The sequence below is a fragment of the Petaurus breviceps genome, unplaced genomic scaffold, assembly GCF_028583685.1.
Source record: "Petaurus breviceps papuanus isolate PSGF00001 unplaced genomic scaffold, PetGlider_PUasm1.0 90925, whole genome shotgun sequence".
In the NCBI taxonomy this organism is placed as follows: Eukaryota; Metazoa; Chordata; class Mammalia; order Diprotodontia; family Petauridae; genus Petaurus; species Petaurus breviceps.
This window is the reverse complement of record NW_027187380.1, coordinates 25,971,051-25,987,700: the sequence shown is the minus strand read 5'-3', so window position 1 is coordinate 25,987,700 and position 16,650 is coordinate 25,971,051. Positions and strand designations below refer to the sequence as shown.

Genomic DNA, 16,650 nt, shown 5'->3' with positions numbered 1-16,650 from the left:
TTTTTTCTTGCTGAAAATGATGGCCCTATACTCAGAATTCATTAATTCTATCTCTGGAGGTAAATAGCATTTTTTTCATCATGAGCCCTTTGGAATTGTCATAGATCGTTGTGTTGATTAGAGTAGGTAAATATTTCACAGTTGACTATCTTTATAGTGTTTCTTTTACTGTTTACTAGTACATAATCCTAGCTTGTACACTTTGTATCACTTCATATAAATCTTCCCATCTCCTTAATTTGTACTATACATGAGTTTTGAAACTACTGGGGAAAACTTTGGGGGGGGGGAACTGGAGATTATAGGAACAAAATTTTAGGGAGAATGATTATTTGCAGTGCTTATTTGTAGCACTTTCTTCAAATGCTCTCTATAGTCACTTTGTTCATTTAGGCATATATTAACAACAGAAATTACTCTCTCCAAAGTTAATGGTGATTTCTTGACTGTCATGTCTAATACCCTTGACTCAGTCCTACTGCTTTTTTTGACCTTTCTATTGCATTTTATACTGTTGACCACCTTTTCTTCCAGTATACTGTTTCCTTACTAGGTTTTTTTTGGACACGTTCTAATTTTTCTTCCACATGTTTAGTCTTTCTCAGTCTCCTTTTCTTCATCATCATTCATGCTTTTCCCACTAACTGTGGGTATGCCTAAAGTCCCATCCTAGTCCCTTTCCTCAGTCTTCACTCTCTCACTTGATGCTCGCATTAAGTTCCCCTTAATTCAGTTATCCTCTCCACACAAATGACTGCCTGTTCTGTGCATCCAACATGGGTTTCTCTTTTGAATTCCTGTCTTGAATCACCAACTTTTTAACCGAAGGTCCCATGGCTATCTCAAAACTTCCAAGACAGAACTCAACTGTCTTTCTCCCAAAACCCATCCCCTCTTTAAACTTTTGTTTATTTCAAAAATATCACCAATCTTAAATAGTCAGTCCAGGTTTGTAACTTTGGAATTATTATCATTTCCTCATACTTCCTTACCACATATCAGTTGATAGATATTGTCTTTTCTATCTCCACAAAATCTCTTGCATCAATGCTCATTTCTTCACTTAAACAATCACTATTCTAATTCCAGCCCTCACTGCCTTTACCTTATAGGAGCCTTCTAATGGCTCTCTCAGTCTCAGGTCTCTTCCCTATATAATCTATCACTTATACCAAATTGCCCTTGAAGTTTATAAAACATTGGTCTGACTATGTAGCTCACCTGTTCAATAAGTTCCAGTATTTCTCAGTTGCCTCTAAGGTCAAATATAAATTCTTCTTTTTGATGCTTGATTTTTTTTGATATTTATTTGCCCTCCTCCCCCTTTCCTTTTTTTGGAGGGCAATTGGGGTTAAGTAACTGATTTTTTTTAATTTATTAATTTGTTTGTTTCCTTTTAGTTTACAGGATTCAATTCCACAATTCTTGAATTTCACATTTTGTCCCCCTCCCACCCCTCCCCCCCATGGAGGCTTATAGTCAAGTATAGGATCTGTAAATACTTTCACATTATACATTGGTCAGGTTATAAGGACGGATTGTACCAGCTGGAATGAAAAATGGTAAAGAGGACATAAAACCAAATAAGAGAATGAAAAAGATCAGGTATTTTGCTTCCACCCGGATATAAACTTAGTTCTTTCTAGTTCTTCCTCTGGATGCACATTTTTCTCTCCATCATGCGTCTTTTGGGATTGACTTATATCCCTGCATTGCTGAGAATAGTCCAGTCTATCAAAGTTGGTCATCACACATACGTTGTGTCTGTAATTGTGTACAAATTTCTCCTGGTTCTACTCTTCTCACTCAGCATCAGTTCTTTTAAGCCTCTCCAGGTAAATATGAAGACTGCCTGCTCCTCGTTTCTTATAGCACAATAGTATTCCATAACATGCATATACCACAACTTGTTCAGCCATTCCCCAATTGATGGGCACTCCCTTAATTTCCAATTCTTTGCCACCACAAAAAGAGCTGCTATAAACATTTTTGTACATATGGGTCTTTCTCCCTTTTCTGTGATCTCTTTGGGATATAACCCTAGGAGTGGTATTGCTGGATCAAAGGGTATGAAAGTATTTATAGCCCTTTGGGCATAATTCCAGATTGCTCTCCAGAAAAGCTGGATCAGTTCACAACTCCACCAACAATGCATTAGTGTTCCAGTTTGCCCACATCCTCTCCAGCATTTGTCATTTTCCTGTTTTGTCATCTTAGCCAATCTGACTGGTGAGATATGGTACCTCAGAGTTGTTTTGACTTGCATTTCTCTAATCAATAGTGAATTAGAACATTTCTTCATGTGCTTATAGATAGCTTTAATTTCTTTCTCTGAAAACTGCCTGTTCATATCCTTTGACCATTTATCAATTGGGGAATGACTTGTATTCTTATAAATTTGACTCAATTCTCTGTATATTTTAGAAATGAGTCCTTTGTCAGAGACATAGGTTGTAAAGATTCTTTCCCAATTCCCCTCTCCCTCTTAATCTTGGTTACATTGGCTTTGTTTGTACAGAAACTTTTCAATTTCATGTAGTCAAAATTATCCATTTTACATTTTATATTGTTCTCTAATTCCTGTTTAGTCATAAAGTCATTCCCTCTCCACAAGTCTGATAAGTAAACTATTCCTTGTTTTAGCAGACTGCTTAAGTAACTGATTTTTTAATATTTAAAGCCCTTCACCAACCTAGCTTCAACTTTATTTAATGTTTAGTAATCATGCATTACTTTCCCTTCATCTATTGAACTGTTAATCCAAATTGTCCTCCTTGCTCTTCTTCCATCTCTCTAGGCCTTTGTAGTTCTCACTTTTGCCTCTTAGAGTCCCCTAGCTTTTGTCAAAACTCTGCTCAACACTATCTCCTACATGAGGACTTTCTTTATCCCTCCAACTGCTAGTGCCTTTCCATTAAAGTTACTATGTATTTCCTTATTTTGTACGTTCTTACATGTGTCATTTCTTCAATTAAATTTAAGCTCCTCCGGGGCAAGAATTTTCATTTATGTCTTTAAATCTCTAGCAACTAACACAGAGTCAGACATAAAGTGTTTAATAAATGCTTATTGATTGAGTATATATATATAGCTTAATACATCATAATAAAAGTTTCCTAATGTGTTACTATCTTTTACCTCTACCCCTTCTCCCATCATGTTTTAAAAATTTTTTCTAAACAAGGATTTTTGTAGGTTTGGAAACTTATAAGACCAGGAAAAAAAAGTGAAATATTAAAAGTATAATACCATAAGGTATTGCTGTTGTATTTGTTTTTGAGATGACCTGAAAATGTCCTGCAAATAAGCAGTTTCCTCCCTTCTTACTATCATCATCTGACTTATAGTAATTATTAATAATTACAATTTTAATGTCGTAATTAAGTGTATGTTTATTTGCTTGTAAGTTAAATTGTCACTATTTAGAGCTCTTTTTTGCCTACCATCCTGGTTTTTACATGTTGTATTGATATCTATTTTGAAAAGGGATATTGCAATGAAATCTGTTTTTTATGTGGTTTAATTCTTTTCCATCTTGAGTGATTGCTAGAGTTTTTTCTTTCAGTTCTTTTTAGATATTAATTGGAAAACACTAATTATAGATCAATTAAACAGATGTGGGCATCAAGGTGGTACAGTGGATTGAGCTTAGAATCAGAAAGACTCATCTTCATGCATTAACATCTGGACTCAGACACTTATTACTTGTGTGACCCTGGACAAGTCATTTCATCATATTTGCCTCATCTGTAAAGATGATCTATAGAAAGAAATAGCAAACCACTCAAGTATTTTTGACAAGAAAATCTGAAAGTAGAGTCAAAAAGAGTTGGACACAGTTGAAATGACTGAAAAACAATAACAAAAAACACATGTAGTCCTTAACGTTGTAGAGTTTATACACTTTGAAACAAAATGAAATACCATCAGAAGATTGTAAACATAAACTGCTTAGTTTGTATTATTTTTGAGGTTCTCATCATGAAATGTTAGAGGCTGACATTTTGCATCAAAAGAATCTTTTTATGTGCCATCTTCTCCTTGTAGGACTTATTTTGTGAGGAAACTAAATATTTTTTCATACCATCAAGATAGTTAGTCTCTGTTTTTATAGATGCACCCACACATACATATGCTATTATAGGTGGGGAGCTACCTTAGAAGTTCAACTCCTTCATTTAACAAATAAGGAAACTGAGAAGTGACTTTCACTCGGCATAATGTTTAAAATAGGCAAAAAAGGGGTGGCTAGGTGGCACAGTGAATAGAGCACCGGCTCCAGAGTCAGGAGGACCTGAGTTCAAAATCCGGCCTCAGATACTTAAACAAAAACTAGATGTGTGATGTTGGGCAAGTCACTTAACCCCGGTTGCCCTCCAAAAAAAAAAGTAAAGTAGGCAAAAAAGCTAGCTTAAAAGAAATCTCATAATAATTTAAGATACTCTCATATCGTTTAGTTTTTTAATGATAGCTACATGCATTCAATTTGTATATGAATAGGGAAGGAAATGATATATTTTTGCCACAATTAAACAATTTTAAACAAAGCATAATTTTTTTAAAGGGAAAAGGCCTTCATCATAACCAGAATGAACATTTTCAGAATGAAGGAATTGGTAAGTGAACATTATAATATTAAAAAAATTTCTTTTGTTTATATGAGTAGATGTGTTTTGAATTTCAGGTTATTTAAAATAAACCTTAGGACTAGACTTGCCCGTTGCTTTGAGCAGCATGCTTGGCCTTTTGTGTACTTATAGTTTTCAGTTATGTAAAAAGAGGAAGTTTTTTAAAAAGACTTTTACCAGGAGTTTTGAGGAAAACCACTTAATGAAGTGTCAGAGCCAGGAAAGATGAGTGTTTTGCAAAATTAGAAATCAATTCATTCAGCTTCCTTTTCTTAGCTTTAGAGAGGGTTTTTTCGTTTGTTTCTGAAGTATTTCATGTCTTCCATGTTTCATGTTTTATGTTTTATCAGTTTCAGAGTATACTTAATTAAAAGTATAACAAAACATATTAATAATATATTAGCTAATAAATTGCTAAATTCCATTTTCTGTATGAGGTTTATATTTATTAGTTAAAGTTTGCTTAGAAAAAAATTTTTAACCTGTTTGAAGAAAAGCATTTTCCTTTTAATGTTTATTTATCCCAAAGAATTCTTTTCCCCAGATGGGAATAGTAATGCTGATATGCTACTCCTGTCTTCAGATGGTTATAATGAACATTATACCTAATGAACATTAGTACCTAACATGTATGTAGTACTTGTAGCGGAAAATTGACAAATCACATATGTAATATGCAATGTCTGAAATGTATTATTGTCAAATAGTTCTCTTGAATGAATTTTTTTATTCATAAGGAATAATTTTTTAAAAAAAATCAATGTTCTTTTTCTTGTCTCTTTATTTTTAGTTCAACCTAATCCTTCTGTACTCATTGGCAATCCTATTAGAGCATATACTCCTCCTTCCCCTCTTGGACCTCACCCAAATATGGGAAAGTCTCCTAGTCCTGTTCAAAGGATAGATCCTCACACTGGGACTAGTATTCTTTATGTACCTGCTGTCTATGGAGGAAATGTGGTTATGTCTGTCCCTTTGCCTGTAAGTATAGATTTTAGATATTTGCTGTTTATTAAAGTAAATACTAATTAATATCAAAATAGGCACAGGCCTGAACTGTGCTCAGTCAGGTTCAAACTCTAGTTATTTTGCTATCTTAATACTAGAGAAGAATCATAATTTCATTCATGTGGGTATTCACTCTGCTGCAAAGATTGTAACCCTTAGTTGCATTAGTTATGGTCTTCATAAATTGTTGTGACCAAACCAGTTCAAAACCTCATAGACAAAATTCTGGTGATAAAGCTCTGTGAAGTTAGTAATTTGATTAATAAGCTACCTACCTGGTACTCCCAAGCTTTTCTATCTTTGTAGAAAGTGCCAGAGTTCTCACCTTGCTGAATTGTCCTTGGAGAATCCAGGGTTGTCTTCTCACCAGAATGAGGTGTTGGGATGAAGTTTTAAGCTTTTAGTCATTTAACATGGCATAAAAGATACTGTTCTTTGTTTATAATTTGTCATTAGCATATTTTCGAGGAAAGAGGAATGAATCATTTCCGAAGAAGAGGTCCTTTAAAACATTTTTTACCGTGATTGATTTGACTAGAGGCTAGTGAAACCTATGATTCGTTCTTCTGTTTGGAAAGTGGTGTTTTAGTTTGCTTCTATAGAACTTCATGGGTGGAGATTTATCTTTTTATATACTAAAAATATGTATTATATATTAATATATTATATACTAAGTAATAAAGCTCATTTGAGAAGGCTTTACCTCATGAAGAGGCTTCAGATTGTACCTTGGCCTTAAATTTATTTCGGGAATACCGTACTTTATCATGTTACAGCTACTTGAAAGCATAGCTCTACTCTTTCTATGGGCATAGACTGTTGGGACCTCATACTATACCTGAAGGATACTTAAAGAGATTTATTAGGATATATCAGCCCTTCCTAATACATTTTAAAACATTTCAATTTCCTTTGAGACTTGGCATATTAGTAATTTTAGTTGATTTACTGTCCCAACTGCCATTATGGCCAGATCCAGGGATTTAACCAAGATGATATATTTTCTTTCATTTATGGCAAGTACCTATAAGTTCAAGTAGTTTCTGTGATTCATCATGAGGAAGTATTGCCGAATTCCTCTTTTGTTGCTCTCCATCCCTTTTCTCTACCCATATCTGAAAAAAATAAAGCTCTTAGACACAAACATTTTTGTCAAGTTGTCATACTTAGGTAACTAATGAAAATAACTGTCATCATGAAATATACAATTCATACATAGTAACTATAGACTTTAGAATTCAGCTGAGTTGTTTCTTATCAGATAGCCTGGCAGCTATCTGATAGATAGAGAAGACAACATCATCTGTGTTAAACAGTAAACCCCTTAGGACTAAGATTCATTTTACTAGATCAAAGAAGCTTTTGTTCTACAAAGTTTAACAGACCTCTGCATTTAACAGTTAGGTTTTAATAAAATGAGCAATTGTTGTGTAGATTTCTTTTTATTCACTTTGTGTTAATATGCAGGGATAATATGACAAGGTCTTTTTAAATAAGTTTTCAGATTTTATAATCTAGCATGTATTGCGGTTGGCAAAACCACTAATGTTTACAGAAAGAATAATAGGTTTAAGTTTTACTTATTAGAAATGGGTTTTAAATTTTATTTAAAATGTATATGATTGCTTTGAAGATGATTTGGGATCCACCAGACTAAATTTTCTTTTTTTCTCATAAATGACACACAACCTAATGATAAACTATAATTATGACGTAACATTTTTCATTGTAATCTTTGCATACACTTTGGTGAGAAGAAATAATTCCAAAATATAGAATGATAAGGAAGATGAATTTTATACACTTCAGTTCCTCTCTAAGCTTATTAAAAAAGTTATCTTTTATGTATTAATGGTGTGTGAGCCTTATAATTTCTTGGCCAATAAACTTATTCTTAATGATGAAGGGTATGCTAGTCATTCAGCAAATTCTGACTAATCATGAGAACTTTGTAGTTATTCTCTCTGCTAAAATTGACATCCACCCCTGATATTTCTTCCCCTTACAAATACCACTGGCATAGTTTGTTTTCTGCAATATTTCAAAATAGATTTAATAATTTTAATTCTTCTAATTACATAGGTACCATGGACAGGGTACCAGGGTAGGTTTGCAGTCGACCCTCGAATCATTACACATCAGGCAGCGATGGCATATAATATGAACCTGTTGCAGACACATGGACGGGGGTCTCCTATACCATATGGCCTTGGACATCATTCACCAGTTAGTATAGGGCAACAGCAAATTCAGCATCAGGAAAAGGATCAACATGAACAAAATCGAAATGGTGAGTTGTTTTTGCCATACTTAAATCATAAGTAGAATATGGACTGAGCATGTCAATAACTACCAAATAGAAAATTCCCTTAAAGAACCCCATTAGTTATGCTAGATAGGGGCTGTTATTTGATACTGTATTTAATATTTTAAATGTTTTCACTATTCAATATTTAAAATTTGAGGCAAAAAAGCAAATTCTTTTTTTAGATAGTCTTAGAGTTATATGACAATAATTGATTTAAGATAGTTATTTTAATCAGGTCATGGTCATTTCTGAATATTTTAAGGAAGAAGAAAACATTTATTTTATTTTATTACCTTGATTCTTGAAATTACATTAAACCCCATTATAAAATGTATTGTTCTGCCACAAAGTCCTGACTTTATAGTGATATCTAGAACAGTTTTTAAAATATAAAACAAAAGTTCCTTGTTCTTTTAAAAGTCATTGTATTGCTTTATTACAGTTGCTATCTAATCTTACCTGTAACATTAATTTAAGAATAAATCTGAACTATTAGGGTATCTATAGTGAAAAAGAAATCCCCATACCCTTCAAGAAAATTTTAGCCATTAGCGATTCACTGACTCCATTATGTAGTTGTTTTTCTAAGATTATTGTTTTTAATTCAAAATTGAGTTATGAGAAAATAATTTAAGGAGACAAAGTTCAAGGCCAACTTTACATGACGTTCTGTTTCTTTTAAGAGGTTTCTTAATTTTAAAAATTTGTGGGAATTGATTTGTTACTATTTTCTTTAAATGGTATGTTATCTTAACACCATACTTGATATTCATCTTTTAGTTGCTTGATCCTTGCATAATTATTAAATTGAGTCAGGAAGACAAAAGGGAACTTTTCATCATATAAGTGATTCTGGTCTATCAAAAAATACTGATAGAAATTTCAGATTACAAAAGATAATGCCAAAATTCCCCTAGACTTAGAGGGATAAAGTATAATAAACCAGTGTAAGTTTGACTCATTGAAAACTTGACAGGAAGTTTTTGTTTGGAAGGTTCCCTCTGAGTCAGAAGCAAAACTGGAATGGAAGGTGTCAGAAATACAAAGGTTGTCCATCTTCCTCACAATATATTTTCCTTGAATCAAAAGAGATTTGGCTTCTAGTCATTTAAGTTCTTTATGCCTCAGTTTCCTATCTGTAAAACAAGGGAATTGGGTTAGATGATCTTTCAAATTCTTTGCAGTTCCAAAATTCTATAATTCTGTGTTCATCTGTAATACCCAAACATATGCAAATGTGATTCTCTTTGGGCTAAGTCATTGTTTAAAGTTTCAAGGAGAAAACTTGACCAAACACTTTGAAATAACAAAAATTAAAAAATGAGTAAAGCCTCTTTACTGTAGTGTTCTCTAATATGAAATTTGAAATAATCTAGTCATGAGAAGCATGACTGTTATGTAAAAAGTACAAAGTAATTTCTCCTACAGAATTTTGGGATGTTGAAAGAGTGGAAAAGTCAGTTTAAAATTAGTAGATTTTTTTTCCTTTTTCGAAAATCTGAGGTGGTCATGGTTCTGCCACTTATTGACTATGATTTTGTGCAAGGTGCTAAACCTCCTAGTACCTTACTTTTGTCTGTTAGATGGGGATAATAATACTTAAAATACTTTACTCACAAAGTTGTTGTTTGTCAAGTACCTTATAATCTAGAAACTTTTCTACTTATTAATAAATCTACAGCTTTAATAAATTCAAGATTTTTTTAATGGACTTAAAATGACCAGGTAGGCTTCCCTTTTAAAGGACTTTGGTGTTTGGGATACTTATGAAATTTGGGCATTTTGAGATTTGTAATTTTAAATTAGTTTACTCATTTCATTTATTAGTATCCATTTATTTTTAGATTTATCATCACTACTACTTAATATAATTTGTATTCACTTTAAGATATATAATGGATACTTTGTTGTCAGGTGATCCCATTATTTGGAATTAATGAAATATAATAATACACTTTTAAATAAAAACATTAAGCATTTACAAAGGGGCTAAAAAATTCTGTTCAAATGGAATCAAGGTAATGAATGTGCTGTAGATTTGGGGAGATTATTGCTGTTTTTCCTGGTACAGTTTTATGCTTTAATGTTATACTTCCTTATGATTCAGACTTTGATAAGGGGATTTGTTTTAGTTAAAACTTTGTTTTGTAATTTAGCCAAGAAAGTGCAACTTTAAAAAAAAAATGAAAAGAACCAAATTGAAGTGGGAATATGAAACTAATCCTGGACCCTATCGGTAATCATAAGTAGTTTCTTTTCACATATACATGAAAACAATATTTCAAATCTTTTTTTTTTTTTAAGGTAAAAGTGATCCTAATCCTGGGCCTGAAATAAATAAAATTCTTACTCCAGAGAAAAAGTCTCTAGAATCCAAACAGGTATGGTGTTTACATTTAATAAATGGATTTTGCTTTGACTATTGTAATATCTTGTGTGAGCATTCATTTACCCTTCATCTTATTCCCAAGTATTTTCGTATCATTTTTGCATTATAATTTAATAGGTTCCAAAAAAAAAAAACTTAATAGATTCTATTCTAGATGGTGTCACCCTTGATAGTGTAAAAAAAAAATGGTTTTGGTTGGCTATTGTAGCCTTTCTGTCTTTTATCCTTTAGGGTTACACTTATATATAAATATCAGAATATAGTATTCTTGGTATAAAAATTGTGATCAACATTATACCTAGTTACATTGTTAATTTTTCACTTCTGATTATAGCCAAGTGTGATCAAATACATTGCTAAAAATCGCTTTGGGAAATGGAGGACAATTCTAATGGAGAGAATGGAAAGATAATGCTTTGAAGAGAGCATTTGAACATTTTAGTCAATCAAAAAGCATTTATTAAATGCTTACTATGTGACAAACAAAGGGCTAAGGGATGAGGATAGGCAAAAACACTCCCTCTCCTCAAGCAGCTTACATTCTAATACATGTAAGCTCACATTCTCTGTTTTATAAGTAAGTATGATGGTAATCGGGGCGGCTAGGTGGTGCAATGAACTGGCCCTGGAGTCAGGAGGACCTGAGTTCAAATCCGGCCTCAGACACTTAACACAAAAACTAGCCGTGTGACCTTGGGCAAGTCACTTAACCCCAGTGGCCCTCCAAAACAACAACAACAACAACAACAAAAGTATGATGGTAATCTCAGAGGGCAAGGAACTAATGGCAGAAAACCTGGGAAAGGCCTCCTGCAGAATTGGAGCTGAACTTTGAGTGAAGCCAGAGGAACTAAAAAACTGAGATGAGAAGGGAGAGAATTCCAGATATGGGGGATAACCAGTGCAAAAGGGGGAAAGTAGATGGAATTTTGTGTAAAAAGAGCAGCACTTAGGGCAGTGTAGCTGGATGATGGAGCATGTGGGAGGGGGTGAAATGTTAAGAAGACTGAAGATATAAGAAGGGAGGATATTATGAATATCTTTCAGTGCCAAATAGAGGATTTTGTATTTAATATAGGAGATAACAGTGATTCACTGGAATTTATTTGGTGATGAAAAGGGGAAGGGGATATAGCGAGACCTCCACTTGCTTGGGCAGGGAAGTGTATGAGGAGGGTAGAGTGGGGAGAAACTTGAAATTGGGAAGTCAGTCAGTAGGCTAATAGTCTAGGTGAGCAGTTATTTGCTTTGTAAATGGGTTTTGTACCAGAGTGGTTGCAGTGTCAGAAGAGAGAAAGAGGAATATATTATAGATGTTGTAAAGGTAGAAATGACAAGACTTGGCCAAAGATTGGTTAAAGGGGGTGAAAGAGAATGAGAAGTAGAGTATTATGCTTAGGTCTGGGTTAGTGGGAGTATGGTAGTGCCCTCCACAGTAATGGGGAAGTCAGGAAGGGTGGGGGGTTAGGGTTTTAAGGGAAGATGATGACTTCAGTTTTGGACATGTTGAATTTAAGAAGTCTATATGACTTCACTTTGACATATTAGATTAGATTAAGCTGTTGGAGATTTGGGATTGGAGATCAGGAGAGAGGTTAGGGTTGGATAATTAGATTTGAGAATCATCTGCATAGAAGTGAGAATTGAATCCATAGGAGGGGATGTAGTCACTAAGCAAAATAATGTAGAAGTAGAAGAGAAGAATGCCCAGGACAGAGTCTTAATATTAGTTGGCATGACCTAGATGAAGATCCAGTAAAGGAGACAAGAGAGGAGCAGTCAGAGAGTTAGGAGAACCAGGAAAATAGTCATGAAAATTGCTAGAGAAGAGGGTAATGAAGGCTGTCAAAGGCTACAAAGAACTCAAGATTTTGAAGATTAAGAAAAGGCCGCTAGACTTGATGATTAAAAAGTTGTTGATGACTTTGGGAAGAGCTCTGTCAGTCAAATGATGAGATTGGAAACCAAATTGCAGAGAATAAGAAGAAAGAAAGTAAAGGTACTGTTTGTTTAAGGCCTTCTTAAGTTTAGCCAAATAAAGAAGGAGATAGATAGGAAGTGCTTAGTGGAAATGGACAGGTCAGTGGAAAGTTTTTTGAGGATAAAGGAGACTTGGGTATGTGTAGAGGCAGTAACAAAGTAGCCATTAGATAGATATTGAAGATAAGTGAAAGTGGGAATGATAGAGGGGGCAACCTGCTGGAGAAGACAGGATGGAATGGGATCATTTGTACAGGTAGAGGAGTTTTCCTTGGCAAGGAGAGACTCAACTGCTTAATATGAGACAAGGATAAGGGAAGAAATAATGGCCGAAGACCATTCATATCGTGAAGGTGATATGAGAGGAAGGAGTCATGGCTAATGGCCTCCATTTTTTTTTGGAAAATGTGAGACAAACTTCTCAGCTGAGAGAGTAGGGAGAGAGGTTTGAGGAAGGTGAAAAGTTTTGGAAAGAACACCTGTGGTTAGTGGGATCATGAGTTCATTAGAATTGCCCAGCAGCAGTGAGGGCTCAGTTAAGGTTATGTAACATACATTTATAGTGGTCTCAGTAAGCAGTTTTGTGATTTTCTTCAGTTTTGTGCAGCAGCATATACATAGTTAACAAAGGAGATGGTGAGAGTGAGCCAAGGTCAGAGTTTGGACGGGTAAGGTCAGTGATATTTACTGAAGAAAAAGAACAGTATAGCATGGAACTGGTTCACTAAAGGGAGTTCAAGATGGGAAAAAGAAGAAATTGTAGCTAGTGCAGGGGTTATGGCTGGGGAAAAACTGAAGGTTGAAAGCATTGGAGGGCACACTGAATGAACAGGACTTGGGGTTTCAAAGCAGAGGGAGAGGTAGAATGACAGTAGATTGTGATCGGAAAAGAGAATTTCAGAATTCATAAACGTGAAAGTTGTGCATTGGTGGGTGAAGGCACAATCAAGAATATGTTTATCTTTGTGACTGAGGTGGGGTGTACGTTGTATGAAATTAGTAAGTTGAGGAACTGGGAGGTTATTGTGAGTATCAATGGTAGGTTGAACTACCCTTGTAATAGGAATTAAGGAGGAGAGAAAGACTGATCCAGGGACTGAAGTCACTGAGGAAAGAAGGGAAGTATCCCAGAAGTCACTAGAAAACATGTTGATGATTCTTTACTTTTCTGTGAAGCTACAAATCATGATTTTTCATACTTATTATGGACCAGAGTAGACTTAAGGTGAAAACTCACTAATAATCTTTAAATCTCATGTTAGTAATTTTTTAGGAGCCTTGTAAAAGGCCAATAAATGGTAAAAACTTCAAATGATATATGTAAATGCTTTATATACCTTGAAGTACTTTCTAATGTTGAGTATTATTATTGGCAAAATGAAATAGTTTCATATTCTTCTTTTCTCCCTACTTTTACATTGTCTTTACTGCTAATCAGTAGTGGCATGGCCAGAAGTCATAATCAGGAAGAAAAAAGAAAAAAAAAGCAAGGGTAGTTGCTTATTTATTTATATATTTTTTATAATTTACTTATTTTATAAGTGATAGTAATAGTACTTGAATAATTGAAAATTATGCTCTCTTTAACTTTTTTTACTTTAAAAAATTTATACTAAATTTACTTTTTTATTTTTAACATTCTTTTAAAAAGAATTCTTGAGTTCCAAATTCTCTTCCTCCTTAGAACCCTCCCCCATTCACTGAGAAGACAAAAAAAAAATGTAATAACAATTACACATGTGAACTGATGCAAAACATATTTCCATATTAACTATGTTGCAAAAAAAAGTAAGAAAAATACAGTGAAGAATTTATACTTCAATCAGCACTCAGAATCCATCAATTTTTTCGCTAGAGGTGGATAGCAGTTTTCATGATAAAAGTCCTTCTGAATTGTCTTGGATCATTGTATTGATCAGAATAGCCAAATAACTCACAATCGATCCTTGTGCAAAAATGCTGTTACTATGTGCAGTGTCCTTCTGGTTCTGCTCAACCCACACTGCATCAGGTCATATAAGCCTTTGCAGGCTTTTCTGAAAGCATTCTGCTCATTATTTCTTATAACACACTGGTATTCCGTCATGATTATATGCCACAACTTGTTCAGTCATTTCCCAGTTTATTTGATGGGTATCTCCTCAATTTCTGTTTTTTTGCCATCAGAAAAAGGAGCTACTATTAATATATATATATATATATATATATATATATATTTTTTTTTTTTTTAAATGCTTTATTAACTTCTGGTTTACATCATTCATTTCTGCCAGATTTTGAGTTACAAATTTTCTTTCCGTTTTTCCCCTACCCACTGCCCCAAAATAGCGGTCCCACAGGATATCCCCTCCTCTAGTCTGTTCTCTCCCATATCTTTTCCCATACCCCCTTTGACTTTTCCAGTAGGGCATGGTGGATCTCTATGCCCCAATGCCTGTATATCTTATTTCCCAATTACATGTAAAGTAGTATTAATAATAGTATATATATATATATATTAATCATTTGATTTTAAAACTTTGAATTGCAGATTCATTCCCTACCTTCCTTGTCACCCACCCTTACTGGGAAGATAAGCAATTCAGTATAGGTTGTACATGTGTAACAATGCAAAACATTAACATGGTAGATATATTGTAAAAGATTGACTATATTTCCCTCCCTCCTATCCCACCTCCTACTTGTTCTATTCTCTACTTTGATCCTGTCCCTTTTCAAAAGTGGGTGCTTCCAACTTCCCTCCCCCCCAACCTGACCTCCCTTCCATCATCCCCCCTCTCATCTCCTTCCCCCCTACTCTCTTGTAGGGTGAGATACCCTATTTAGTGTGTATATCATTCCCTTCCTGAGCCAAATTCAATGAGAAAAAGGTTGACCCATTCCCTTTTGCCTTCTGTTCTTCCCCACCATTGTAACCATTTTCCTTTGCCTCTTCTCTATGAAATATTTACCCCATTCTGTCTCTCCCCATCTCCCCTCATTATATTCCCTTCTCACCTCTTAATTTCACCTTTTAAGTATCATGCCTTCCTATTAAATTGGTCATGTGCCCTCTATCTGTGCCCTGTAAACATATATACACACATTCACGTATGTATTCATATGCCCATATACCATCCTGTATAGACATATATGAATATATGTGTGTGTATACATATATGTATATACATATATATGTTTCTATTCCCTTCAACTATTTTCATACTGAGAGAAGTTTCATCAGTTACAATTATCATTTTTCCATGTAGCAATGTATATAGTTCAACTTTAATAACTTCCTTATGATTTCTTTTCCCTGTTTACCTTCTCATGCTTCAGTTTTTCTATTCAACTCTGGTTTTTTAATCAAGAATGCTTGAAAGTCCACTATTCCACTGAATGACCATATTTTCCCCTGAAACATGATACTCAGTTTTGCTAGGTAGGTGATTCTTGGTTTTAATCCCAGCTCCTTTGCCCTCCAGAATATCATATTCCAAGCCCTTTTATCCCTCAGTGTAGAAGCTGCCAGATCCTGTTTTATTCTGATTGTGTTTCCCCAGTATTCAAATTATTTCTTCCTGGCTGCTTGTAATATTCTCTCCTTGACCTGGGAATTTTGAAACCTGGCTATAATATTCCTAGCAGTTTTCTTTTTGGGATCTTTTTCAGGAGGTGGTCAGTGGATTCTTTCAACCACTATTTTGTCCTCTGGTTCCAAATCATCAGGGCAGTTTTCCTTGAGAATTTCTTGGAGGATGATTTCTAGGTTCTTTATTTGATGATGGATTTCAGGTAGTCCAGTAATTTTAGAATTATCTCTCCTGGATCTGTTTTCCAGGTCAGTGGTTTTTCCCATGAGATATTTCACATTGCCTTCTATTCTTTTATTTGTTTGGATCTGTTTAACAGCATCTTGATTTCTCATAAAGTCATTAGCTTCCATTTGCTCCAATCTAATTCTGAAGGAATGATTCTCCTCAGTGAGCTTTTGAGATTCTTTTTCCATCTGGCAAATTTGGCTTTTTAAGGCATTCTTCTCCTTATTGCCTTTTTGAGCCTCTTTTACCCTTTGAGTTAGTCTATTTTTTAAGGTGTTCTTTTCCTCAGTCAGGCTGTTCACTCTCATTTCATATCTTTCTTGCATTGTTCTCATTTCTCTTCCCAATTTTTCCTCCACTTCTCCTATTTGCTTCTTAAGGTCTTCTATGGCCTGTAACCAGCTCGTATTTTTCTTTGAAGCTTTTGGTGCAGGAGTTCTGACTTCACTGTCTTTCTCCTGTTCCATGCTTTGATCCTTTTTGTCGCCCAAATAGGAGTGTAAAGTTGGGTTGTTCTGCTTATTTTGCTTTCTTTGC

General features: G+C 34.4%; 1 protein-coding gene across 4 annotated transcripts in view; it reads left to right on the top strand.

The window, feature by feature from the left end:
- The window catches only part of HELZ (helicase with zinc finger), a 293,362-nt gene that overhangs the window by 226,531 nt on the left and 50,181 nt on the right, over window positions 1–16,650 (top strand). For all 4 annotated transcript variants that reach the window (XM_069076607.1, XM_069076606.1, XM_069076608.1 and 1 more), the window contains 4 exons: window positions 4,565–4,616; window positions 5,419–5,609; window positions 7,719–7,926; window positions 10,249–10,325. In XM_069076607.1, coding sequence (XP_068932708.1) covers window positions 4,565–4,616; window positions 5,419–5,609; window positions 7,719–7,926; window positions 10,249–10,325 — 528 coding nt within the window. The remainder of the gene's footprint in view (window positions 1–4,564; window positions 4,617–5,418; window positions 5,610–7,718; window positions 7,927–10,248; window positions 10,326–16,650) is intronic.